Here is a 12,704-nt window from a genome sequence, read left to right on the forward strand (position 1 = left end):
AGTGTGGTACGACGTAAGCTGTAATTAACGCGAAGCAAACATAACCTTGTCTCTTGACTCGCAACTGAACCTTATTCGGTGCCTGCTTTGATAGTTGACCAACCGGAATATTTCCAGTCTCTTTTTTTTTTTTTTTTAATACTCAACGCGAGACAATGTATAGAGGTTATGCTTACCACGCACGTTTCGTAGTAAAATTTGCAGGTGTGAGTGATTGGATGTTTTCGCACGTATTAACCGGTTACGCGCATGCAACAGGAAATGCGCAGCTGATGCAGCTAAATTGCGCGAACAGCAAGTGTTACATCGTGTCTGCGCCAGCTGCGTTAATGTCGGTTGGCATATAGAGTCATGAGAACGGGACAGCTTTGGGAATTTTTCCTTGGTCTGGCTTGGTTAGGTTGGATGGAAGAAAAATAAAACGGAGACTGGAGGTCACAAAGAGGGCAATGTGCTACAGTTCTTGTAATAGACCTCTGTACCCGAGAAACATCGCCATGACGTTGGTAGACAGACTGAAATCGAAAGGGTGGGCTGGGTTCCAGGAATGGGCACTTGTTCGCTGCCTCCTATTGAAAGAAAAGTAGGGCCGAAGTCGACAGTCCCTTTCAGGGACCATCGTAATCCCCTCAAGACCGTGGCTTTCGGGCGCGACCTTGTTCGCCCCCTTGCTTCGAGCGTAGTTCAACTCTACCAAGTTGGTGGCGCTGTCGAACACTATGACGTCATTTGTTTAGAAACAGGGAGAGGCCTCTTGGAAGAGGAAAGGAGGTACATAAAAAATAAGAAACGAGGAAAAATAAACGTTGGACACGCGAAGCCCAGAAATGACAAACATAGTCACAGTAAATCGTCCAACTTGGTACTACCTTTAAAAAAAAAAAACGCACAAAAGCATGCAGGAGTTGGTGACCTCTGATCGCAGGTCACGGACACGAGACGTTCGTCACGTCAAAAAGGTGTGCTGTCCAGTCGGGCCAAGGCTGCTGTCGATGCTGATGATATCGACAAGATATAGCGAGATATGTTCCCTGTCCTCAACAGACCCACGCATTCGGTCAGCTATGGGAGCGTATACTTTCCTAAGCCTACATAGTAGTCTTTTGCTGTAGGGCACATTTATGCGAAGCCAGTGTGAGATTGTGGCGAGTGGCCTTGGAAGATGTGGCGGTAAGGTATGGATATAACACTGTGCCAGCCCGGTGCAGAACACGACCTTATACTGTGCCCGAAGCACATCCGAATCTGCTGAGGAATCTCCTCAACGTTCGTGAAAGCGTGCCCTGGTGTTGGTTATCTTCACTAGGTGAGACGATGCGTTCCTGGACAAGACCGAAATGAAGTGACAGACGGAACTGATTCTGGTAGAAATTAGAGTGGCCGATGTATCAGCATCTCGAATATCGATAAAAATGAATTAAAATAGCGAGGTTTAGTGCACGGGAAGAATTCCACGAAAACGATACGATAAAGAAAGTTATCAAATCCAAGCTTGGGAATAGACCTCTCCATCTCTATAAATAAGTGACGTCATAGTGTTCGACAGTGCACCAATTTGGTAGAGTTGAACTGGGCTCGAAGCTAGGTGCGAATAAGGTCGCGCCCGAAAGCCACGGTCTTGGAGGGATTACGATGGTCCTTGAAAGGGACGCGACCTTCGGTCGTACTTCTCTTTCAATAGACCTCTACCCGTGAAATGTCGTCATGACGTGGGTAGACAAACTGAAATCGAAACAAATCTGAAGGGGAGGGCCGGATTCAACGAACGGGCATTTGTGCGCTGCCTCCTATTGAAAGACTAGTAGGACCGAAGGTCGCGTCCTTTTCAGAGACCATCGTAATCCCATCAAGACCGTGGCTTTCGGGCGTGACCTTGTTCGCCCCCTAGCTTCCAGCGTAGTTCAACTCTACCAAATTGGTGGCGCTGTCGAACACTATGACGTCACTTATTTACAAACTTGGAGAGGTGTATGAGAGGCAGCGAACAAGTGCCAATTCGTGGAACCCAGCCTTCCTCGTCCCGATTTGTTTCGGTGTCAGTCTGTCTACCAAGGTCGTGATGACGGCCTCTCGGGTAGAGGTCTATATGATATCACTCGCTCCGAAGAAAGAGGGCGGTTGCGCGAACACCTTTCCGATGCACCGAAACTCCCTAATATCTATTAAAAATACCGATACTTTATCGATATGCGCGATTCGTTATTTTATTTACGTACGTATCAATATTCGCCAGGAAGTACCACTATCGACTAGAGTAGCTTGATGGGCTTGTTGGTACATGACTCAGAGAACAAGGAGCAGTCAAAAACAGGGACAACGACACAAGAAGACACACAAACAGAGGCTCCACTATCAACAAGTTTTTACTGAACTACACAAGCACATTTATATATAAGCACCCTTGGGTATACCTTGCATACCAAGGGGTACCTTGCATGAACACGTAAGGGTCCGCGGTTGCGTTCCAGAGTTTCCGAGAACAAAGATTAGAGGACGATTCAAATCCAAGAATGAAAGAGAAATTTTCGAGGCCTTTTTGATAATGAAGTATGGGCCTGATAAATGTGTTAGTGAGCCGTCGATATCGCTAACAAGGGAAGAGTTTGGGTTCCTGGAATGCAGACTAAAAGCTGGAGTTGAGTAGTTAGATCCGGTTGTTCCTCGTGTTTTTATGGCCCCCACGTGTGTTCCGTTTCCCCCCCTTTTTTCCCCCTCTATACCATTGGTTATAAATGTGCTTGTGTAGTTCAGTAAAAACTTGTTGATAGTGGAGCCTCTGTTTGTGTGTCTTCTTGTGTCGTTGTCCCTGTTTTTGACTGCTCCTTGTTCTCTGAGTACCACTATCGTTCCATCTCAATGGGGGACACTCGTGAAGATGACCTTCCTTCTGTCGCGAAGCCTACGCGTATCGTAAAATGGCGTCGCTATCTACGCACCTGGCTGTTTTCCCGCGCGATTTGAGCGTGCAGTGCAATTATGCAAATATACGACTCACAGTGCCTCCCACAGTTTTTAGGAAGTGTGCCAGGGAGCTTCGCACACATCGGAGCACACGTATCGCACCCTCCTGACCAAAGCAGTTCTGACTTTCTTGAGAGATTCAGGTCTGATGAACAGCCTGTGAACTCAGTCGTGACATCTCATTCTTCTTCTGTGATTCATCTCATCATTCCTTCACCGTTTGTTAGTCATCTTTTTTTTTGTCATCTTTGTCATTAATCTACCTCATCCTTCTTTGATCATCTGTTAGTTTTTCGTTATTTCCAAATTCTTTTTCTTTATTTCTTATTTCTTAATTTTCTTCCTTTAATTCTTTCTTATTCCTTCCTATTTCTTTCTTTAACTCTTATCTTTTCTTTTTATTTATTTATTATTATTTCTTATTTCTGGAATAGCAAGCCGACGTCCCGTTTGGCTGACCTTTCCCCGTTTTTTTTTTCCTTTTCGTCTAATAAATATATCCCCCCCCCCCCTCCTGAATCTCCACGATTCTGTCTGAGTCGCTCCACTATTTATAACACTAAGCACTGAGTGAGCGTTGTGTAAGCGTTGACTGAGCGTTGTCGAAGCGTTCGTGTAAAGATATAAATATCTGGGCTGCCACAGCTCGTTGTTGCCCAAATGATGACGTCGAGTCTCATTTGGCCAATGGCTTCCTTTCATTCGTACGTCGATGGCGACAAATCGTTTGCTTCCGTTGTTTCCACTTGGGCGCCTCTTTCCTATAGGGTATTTTTTTTTTCTTGTCAGTTCGATATACAAGATGCGATTGCTAACTGGAGCAGATAGTCGCCATCTTATGTTTCTTTCCGCGCCTAATGTTCGACCGGCTTCAGTTTTATTGATGTAGAAATCAATCAATTATATAAGGCTCCCCCGGTGGATGAGTTGATACAGCGTGTTCACTTTCTGATCCCGAGGTTGCGACTTGGAATCCGACCGAGGTTGCCAGCAACGTGGTGGCGTTGTAGAATATAATTTAATAATTGGGTGTTTACGTCGCGAGACAACTGAGATCATGAGCGACGCCACAGCGGTCGGTCTGTGGATTGCTTTTGCCCACCTGAGGGTTCTTTAACGTGCGATGAAAGCTCATCACACGGCACCCCGTATTTAACGTCCCTCGCGGAAGACGGCGTGTCTAAGCAACTTGTACCCTGCCACCAAGTTGCTGGCGTCCTCGGCCGGGTTCGAACCCGCGATCTCGGGATCAGAAGGCTAATGTAGAATATAAGAAACGTGTAGTCCTGAGCGAGGAACGTGTGGGGTGGAACGATATGAATATTCCTTGGAATATCGATACAAAAAATTATCTTTTTTTTTTCTCGCGGACATTGACATATACATTGTGTCCCAACTCTATGATCTTGTTTGTTGCATCTTAGTCGGAACACTCTGTATATCGATAAATTACCGATATCCCCCCCCCCTCCACTGTGGCGTCATATACCGTGACCACTCTTGTTTGCGACGTAGAGAGGTTGTCGTTAATTCGAACAGGCGCGGTGTTTAGAAAACAGGCATAGACGAGCTCCTACGAGGTTGCCGGTGAAATTTGCCTTTCCATTTCTGTACGCACCCGATTTGGGTTCGCAAGGCAGTGTTTGTCAGGTTACGGCCGTCTGGAGAAGGCACGCCCGCGAACACACACACACACACACTCATTGTAGACTCAGAACAAACGGCGTGTGCTCCGTTTGCACAGAGGCGTTGTTGTTGAATTAGTGTTGCGGAGGCGTCTTCTTTGCGGCACCGTCTGTCCGGGTTCTGTAGGCCCCTTTTGACAGGAAGCGTGGGCCATTCGCCTATATAGGCACAGTCAATTGTGCAATGCGGGGCTGTGCGGCTTGGATGTGCTCTGGTGGGATCGCAGTGTGTAGTACCCCAGGCAGCATAATGTATAATGGGGTGGTCTGCTTGCAGGTGTTTTATCACTCCGGTGCATTCTTTGTGCCCGATGCGCGCGCACTTTCAGTACGTAGTGCTGGTTGGGACCTGGGGGCTTAATCGCTTCATCGTCGTTATAGTCGTTACAAGATAGCGAGTGGCGGGAAATTTAAAAAGGTGGGCACGTGATAAAATACGTGCACGGGGCTCTTTGCGCGATACGTGAAGGCCGTGGTACACGTCACGCGCAGTGTGTCACGTGCCCACCTTTTGAATTTCCCGCCACACGTTAGGTTATAACGACCGTAATGACGATGAAGTGATTAAGCCCCCTGACCTGACAGCGTGACGAAGAAAAAAAGTTGACGCAGTTCCAGAAGAGGGGACTGTATATCGCCCTTGATTCTGCGTGATGCGCGTTTCGGACGAGACAAGATCACGATGTGAGAGCAGGCATGAAAATGAGACTACGTGTAAATAATCTGATTACGCGAGATCGGTAAACGCTGCTGCTATTTTGACACCGCGCTGAAAGCGTGAAAGAAAAGACATGCTTGGCCATTATTTTGTTAACCATAAGTGCCTGGTCCCTGGTCAAATCCAACCCACCAACGCTCTGCCCTCGAAGCTCTTTTAACCTTCATTCCCCACATCACCACCATCGATGTGGTAGAGTATCGCCCCCTTGCGAAGAAGCTCCCCATTCCTCATCTTAAAAATAAAGTTGTTGTTGTTGTTGCTAACCATAACATGGTCTCCGTGTCTTCGTGGCCCGATTACAGTCTGATGCTCTATGACAAAGTATGACAATGATTTCGATCCTGGAAAATGCATTGGTTCAAAAATCTGTCAAAAGAGGAGAACGACAGCAAACACATGTGTATAGAACACAGTAAAGCTTGGCTCACGTACACTACGGCGTTTCACTGCGTACAGAGACATGCGTGCCCATACGTAGCTGGACTGTTCACATACACGCGGGCACCGTAAGTGTGTGCCTTCCAGGAAGCGTTATGGCAGACAAGTGAGAGAGACAACGTTAGAGTTCGGCGTAACCCAAACTGCGGTTAGTCTGGGTGTAATTAAAGCGTTAAAGCGTAATTAATCCTGCATCTTTCCTTCTTGCAACCTCTGTGCACTCCATGTTAGCCGCGGCCATGTTAAAATTCATATTACACACAAGAGGAGAAGCGCTTCAGCACGCAAGCGTCGAAGGCGGCGATTATTGCCCGCTTGTGCGGTTCGATGCTTGTGCTTCGGACAAAGTTAAGCTCGGGCCAACTCCTTGCGTTCTCCTGCAGAATGTCTCGCACGCGTCTGTTGCCACGGTAACTAACGATCGCCCGAATGAAATGCAGTACACTCTTAGAAATGAACTTCACCGCATAGCACGCTCCTAGCCAACCATCATCTCGAATGATATCGTTATCTGCCCTGATTTGTTGAGAACGGGAGGCGTACGCCTTTTTTGTGACACTTATGCTGTTCATAATTCTCACAGAAAAGGCGTACGCCTCCCGATTTCAACAAATCAGGGCATACAATGATATCATTCGAGATGATGGTTGGCTATGAGCGTGCTATGCGGTGAAGTTCATTTCTAAGAGTGTAGTGTGAACCATGAAATTAACGACGAAAGATGGAAGTCACTGAAAAGGTTAGCCAGGCTGAAGGACTCGAACCACATCTTCTGGATTACCGGTCCAGGGCAATCCAGAAGATGTGGGTTCGAGTCCTAGAGCTGGCTAACCTTTTCAGTGACTTTCATCGTTCATCGTTAATTTCTTGGACTTTTGAGGCTTTGTATGTGTTTGTCCCTTCTATGTTGTTCCAGCCTCAGAACATCAGTTTTCTCGTGTGAACCAAGTTTAACACTGCGCTCATGTAATGTTCCGTCTCAGCGTTACGGCACTCATACGCTATCGGTACTGCCAACCCAGTGTTTACGGCAGCGCAACAGCGATACCATTGAGTAGGGCATAAATTAGCATATACCGCGCGGGTCTTAACGCTCGAAAAAAAAAAAAAAATAAATAAATAAAGAGGAGCAAAAGTCAGACGGCAACCGCGTGCGATGGCAGATACCATCTAGCATCCCACTAAAGATAGGGAAGCTTGTTATCACATTTGCGCAGTCCGGATGCTGGCCAACTTTCCTCCGTCCTGCAGCATCTACAGAATAGGGGGGCGTAAAAAGAAGCACATCCATTCACGGCCTCCCGTCCCCCTCGTACTTTTTGTCTCTTCCCTCCTGCAAACGCCTGTTTCGGGGCCGCAAAAAAAAAGAAAACGAGCGGCCCAGCGACACTGGCGATGTCTGGGACCCGCGAAAAAGCTGGACTTCTGAATGCCATGGACAAAAAAAAAAAAAAAAAAAGAAAGAAAGAAAGGAATAATGTGACAAAAACGACTGAAGCTCCCGCTCCGAGGACGTCTCTCTCTCTCCCTCACTCTCTTTCTTGGTGGATGGAAGAACATATAAAAGTAATAGAGGAAGACGGCATGGGAGGAGGAGGGGTGAAGGTTTTTGTAAAAATAAGAACGGCCGTGTGGAAAGAGAGGGCGAGAGTGAAATGTCCCTACAAGGCGGAAATTTTAGAAGACGACCCCCCTGTCTTGACCCCCCGCTTCCAAAACGAGAGGAGGATTGGGTTGCTTTCTTTTTCTTCTTTTTTTTTTTTTTTCCCGTTCTTGAGTGGGTGGGAGAAAGGAAGGCGTTTAGGGATCTCGCTTGGGCGTGTGGTGAAGCGGCCGCTCCACTTGTGTTCCGGCGAAGATTGTAGAGACGTGGTAGCTTACGCAGTTTTATGTCGTACGTCTGCAGGACATGAGGGGAAAAAATCGCTCGTTGTATTGGATAAGAAAGCTCTTACGCTTTTTCTTATCTCTCTCTCTCTCTCTCTTTTTCTGTGCGTCATTGTACTCGATCCACTACTCGTATTCCAGGAAAGTGCTGCATTGTGCAAAACGTCCTTCGGTAGAGACTAGTGGTGCCGCCAAAACATCCGCATGCTGTTTTGTGCGGCATTGCTCCACATATGTCATTGCGGCGTATATCCGATTTCGTTAACGCAGTCCTCTGCTCTTTTTTTTTTTTTCCCTTTTTGTTCGCGTGCGACGGAGTCAGGGCAGCGCAGCCGTGAGAGACCGAGCGTTGGCTTGATCTTGTAAATAACAACGCTGTTACCACCCCATCTCGTGCTGTTGCTTTCAAGAAACAGCGGTGGTCTTTCATTTGCTCGTACTCCCTAATTTAAAGGGGAGGTCTATGATTGGCACGAGCTGGCTTGCGCCACAACGTGATATCAACTATGAAAACATGCTTATTTGGTGACTCGTATTGCCGACGAGACCGCTAACCCCATCTTATCGTCATCATTTATTGTTGCTGTTGTTGTTGTGAGAGCGCTCAGGAGTTCTCATGGTGTACACGAAGTGTACCCAAGTGCTGTGCTCTAATTTAATTAAGTATTTCGTCGTCCGTATTTCGACATGGCGTCGATTAAGTATATATATGTACTCAATCAAGTACCTAATTAAGTAGATATATACATGTAGTATAGTTGCTGTTGCACTTAGCGGCTCGCTAGATCTGCAAGCAGTTGTAGCCTACTTGTGTGCACTTCAGCTCTAAACAAGAATATGTGTGTGTTTTACATTGCAGGGAGCTTCAGCACAATGACATCGCTGACATCAACGAGCACACCTTTCGGAACTTGACGAACCTGGTAAAAATGTGAGTACCTCCCATTTACCCCGTAGGTTGTTACCGCGTGATGTCACGTGATCTAAATCGCATGAACCGTTGATGCACGAAGAATATTTCGAAAGAAACCAACCCCGTAACGAACGTCGCAGTTTTCGTTTTGTGGCTCCTAGCATTGTGGTACCGAGCCAGCGCCATTTAGCTCGTTCCTCCAATCACAGCCATGCTTTCAGCGGCCGTAGCCGAAACAAGTCAACGTAAGCATTGTGAGCGGCCACATGTAGCCAGCAGGATTTCTCTGCTTGAAATCGTCTGCGACGATTAGCTGGAGCAGACGACAGGAGGTAGAGAAGGCGAGAGAAGGCACCGAGGAGCGCTGCTTTAGTCCAGATGGCTCTGCCCTTCTTTTTTACTCGAATGTGGGAAAGCACCCTCTCTCCGTCGTCGACGCCAACGTTTACAACGCGCGTGACGTTGCCGTCGCCACGCGGACTGTTGTTGCATCGCCGTTGGAGGACGGCATCCTTTCTCACTCTCTCGTTTTGGAAACGTATGTGCGCTGGCGTCAAAGACTCCAAAAGCGCGCGCCGTGGCATTACGTCACTCTTCGAGGAAGCTGTTTGCGCCATGCGTGATATCTCTCTCTCTTTTTCTCATTTTCTTGCCTTTCTCTTCACCTGTTCGCAACGCGGTTAACGTTGGAGAAAGGGAAAATGTAGAAATTTCCTTCCCTGTGCAATTTCATTCCCGGATATTTATGTTGTAAAGACGATTGCGTAGGCAGCGGAACGTGTTTGATGACCATGCGGTAAGACGGCAACCGCAAACGCGATTTGCGCAGATGTGTAATTTGATCGCACATCTTTTCTTTGCGCTGATGTTTTCCCGGTATTGAATCTGGAAGCGCGTTTCAGCGGTTTTTACGGCATCTACTAGCCGACAATGAGTTGCAAATGTAACGAGAAATCGATCGGAAGAAAAATCGTTTCCTTGATTGGCAGTGAGTTCGATTAGCGCTCCCAATCGCTGATGAACGACATAAGCAGACTCTCGAATTTTGAAGCAACCTCCTTTTTCGAACATGTACAGTGCAGAATACGCGGCACCTCCATGGCATTTTTGCTTCTTCGTGGACTCGAGAAGAGGTTATATACCTCTGTCTGACGGCCTTTACGGTTACGGCATTAAGAAATGACCTTAAGTGAAATACGAACCAGCGGCCTTAAACCCTGGGAAGTTGCCAGACAGTATCCGTGAAGGCATTTTGCCGATGATGTCCGCATCGATAAACACATCTGCGAACATTGAATGTAATGTAGGGAAGTCACATTTTTTTTCACTGTGAGTACACGTTTTTAAAATTTTGAAAATATAACAGCAAACTACAACTGCATTGAAGAGCTTTGGATATCTTGTTGAGTGCCGTGAGACTTTTTGGATGCAGACGACACGGTGCGATGCCGCGTGCTCATTTATGCTCCTGGTACGAGGGTGTCATTACGAACTGAACAGAGAAGATAAAAAGCAAAGTGGCAAAAAGTGCATCAGAAAAGCTCAAGTCGTCGAACGCGAAAAAAAGATGACAGAACATTGTCTCGTAAAAAACATTTCATTTCGAATTGAATGAAATGTGCGTCATCCTGCTTATGGCGTTTGGTGACGAGGCTTGGGCAGTTTCGAGGGAACGCCGTAAACAGTCTTGCGGGAACTCCGTTGCCCTTCTATCTCAGGTTTGTCGAAAAGGCCGTATTGCTGACAGTCTAGCAAGAAGTTAGTGACAGTATGCACTTAAGGCCGTAACCGGTTAGGGCTGTAAGTGCGCCCGCCTAATAGGGGAGAGCTGGCTTGCTGTTCCAGACGAAAGCCACGTGGATCCGATTTATATTAATTGGAGGCCATTCAATGGGAAGGATTTCGGAAGAATTTCCATGGTATCCGAGTCGAGTCATTTTTTTCTTCTTCTTTGTATCTCAGAACTATTCATGAGCTTTTCAATTGAACTGTTTGGGAGAGACAACTTTCCGTATTTAGTGACGCATCTGACAAATTCGGATTTAAGAATGCTTCTGAATCGACGTGAAAAATGTAAATCCGCTTTCAAAATGACTCGAATTTCCCACACAAGTTTAAAATTCGGGTTCGATTTCGATCGTTTTTTCGTCGTCATGAACCTATACCAACTAGCCCGGATTGTTCCTGTTGTTCTTTTTCTTTTTTGTCGTTTGTAAAGTGTGGGGGGGATTATCCGATTTGAATCGGATCCGTATCGGCACATCCACATCACCTGTGCTCCCTACGCTGCGAGAGAGAAGGTCATCAAAACCGTATGACACGAAGCGTGCAATATAGAAGCATTTCTAGACCTCCCCTATCATTAACATTCTCCGCCTTGCAAATCTCGAGTCGGATCGTAACGAGTTTGCGAATTTTTTTCCCCCCGCCTCGTCCGTTGTTGGATCTTTATGGTAGCTTCTTCATTCCCACGGGTGACGACGCTCGTTACCAGGGTGGGGCTACGCTGCCCATTTATGCTCCTTTAATTCAGCGGGCTTTGACCGACCCTCATTTTGTTGTTGTTGTTGTATATGAGGCGGGGGCCCCCTTCACGCTCACTGCTTCGGACAGGAATCGAAAGCGACGGGAGGGAATTATAACTTCGCGCGCTGGAAGGAATGGGACGTGTCGAAAACACCTTGCGCATCTGGTGCGTCGGAAATAACGCACGCGCGGTTGAGCTGTCTCAGAAGACGGCGTTGCGCGGCATGTTGTCGCGCAGAACCTGCGAACAATGGAGCTACTGTTTTACAGTGCGATACCTAAGCGCCTTTGGGGTCCCCAAAAGGAGTAAAGGGGTCGCCAGGGTGGACGGCCAGAACCTAAACATTGTTTTGTGCAGTGACAACTCCTTGAAAGATGAAAGTCACTGAAAAGGTTAGCTAGCTGTAGCCTGTAGGGATCGAACCCACATCTTCTGGATTACCGGTCCAGGGCTCTACCAATTGCTGTAATCTGTAAGAGAGAAAGGAGGGTGAGTGAGAGTGAGTGGCTGGTTTGTCGTCCCTTCTGATGACGCACCCCGATAGTCGGTGGAGAGCCGTGTTAGCTTAGCTCAATTGGTAGAGCCCTGGACCGGTAATCCAGAAGATGTGGGTTCGATCCCTACAGCTAGCTAACCTTTTCAGTGACTTTCATCTTTCATCGTTGATTTCTTAGGCAATTTGAGGCTTTGTTTGTATCTGTCACTTCTATGTTGTACCAGCCTCAGAACATCAGTTTATCTCTTGACAACTCCTTGTTTGGTTGGAGTTCCAAAGCGCTCGAGTACCCTGTTCTAGGACCATCATAATGTCTTCTTTTCTTTCTTTCTTTTTTTCAAATTCCGCGTGTGCGCCGCGAAGCACCTGTGGCTGTCCTGAGCCGCCATCCTGATATGTACCATCGGACCAATGTAATAAATTTTCTTTGTGTATATAAATATGTAGAAAGTAGCTTGCGCACTATTCCTCAAACTTTTGTTCATTTCTAATCAGTTTATTTATTTATTTATTTATTATTACCTTCTCAAGGCAAAGCACTACAGAGGGGAGTGGTGACTACTTATGATGGCGCGAAAAATGTCAGAGTTAATGAGCAGCAATGGAGGTGAAAGGTGGTTGCAGTCCGTACTTGTTTTTTGTTTTTTTTTTACTTCCCCTCACGAATGGATTTAAGAATGCTTGAACCTGCATTATGGGATCGCTATATATTGTAATCATAATCAACACGAGACAAAACACACAACATAGGTTAGGACAATGGTGGTTAGGATGATCGCTTTCCAGAAGTGACGTGGGTTCGAATTCGGCTGTGCTGTCTGAGGTTTTCCCTGGGTTTTCCAGCAGAATTTCCGGACGAATGTCTGTACAATTCACCCTGAAGTCGGCCCAGGACTCACACTAAGCCCCACCCCCTCTTGTTCCCGCACTCCTTCCTCTTGTCCTCTCTCCATCTTTCCACGCCTGTACGCCGTTCATAGCTCCAGTTGCTTTGCGACGCTAACGCAGAATTAACAAAAAAATAAAAAAAAATAACGTACGATGAGCTGAAACTGCGAGAGGGTGCTCTTTTAAAA

General features: G+C 46.8%; 1 protein-coding gene and 1 non-coding gene across 2 annotated transcripts in view; both read left to right on the top strand.

Annotated features, from left to right (window-relative positions):
• Window positions 1-12,704, top strand: part of LOC135400330 (leucine-rich repeats and immunoglobulin-like domains protein 3) — a 72,527-nt gene that overhangs the window by 8,291 nt on the left and 51,532 nt on the right. Inside the window, exon 2 of the mRNA XM_064632161.1 lies at window positions 8,552-8,623. Coding sequence (XP_064488231.1) covers window positions 8,552-8,623 — 72 coding nt within the window. The remainder of the gene's footprint in view (window positions 1-8,551; window positions 8,624-12,704) is intronic.
• Trnat-ggu (transfer RNA threonine (anticodon GGU)) lies at window positions 11,692-11,764 on the top strand. Its single transcript has one exon. It is a non-coding gene; the product is annotated as a tRNA-Thr (tRNA).

The sequence above is a fragment of the Ornithodoros turicata genome, chromosome 7 (assembly GCF_037126465.1).
Source record: "Ornithodoros turicata isolate Travis chromosome 7, ASM3712646v1, whole genome shotgun sequence".
NCBI lineage: Eukaryota > Metazoa > Arthropoda > Arachnida > Ixodida > Argasidae > Ornithodoros > Ornithodoros turicata.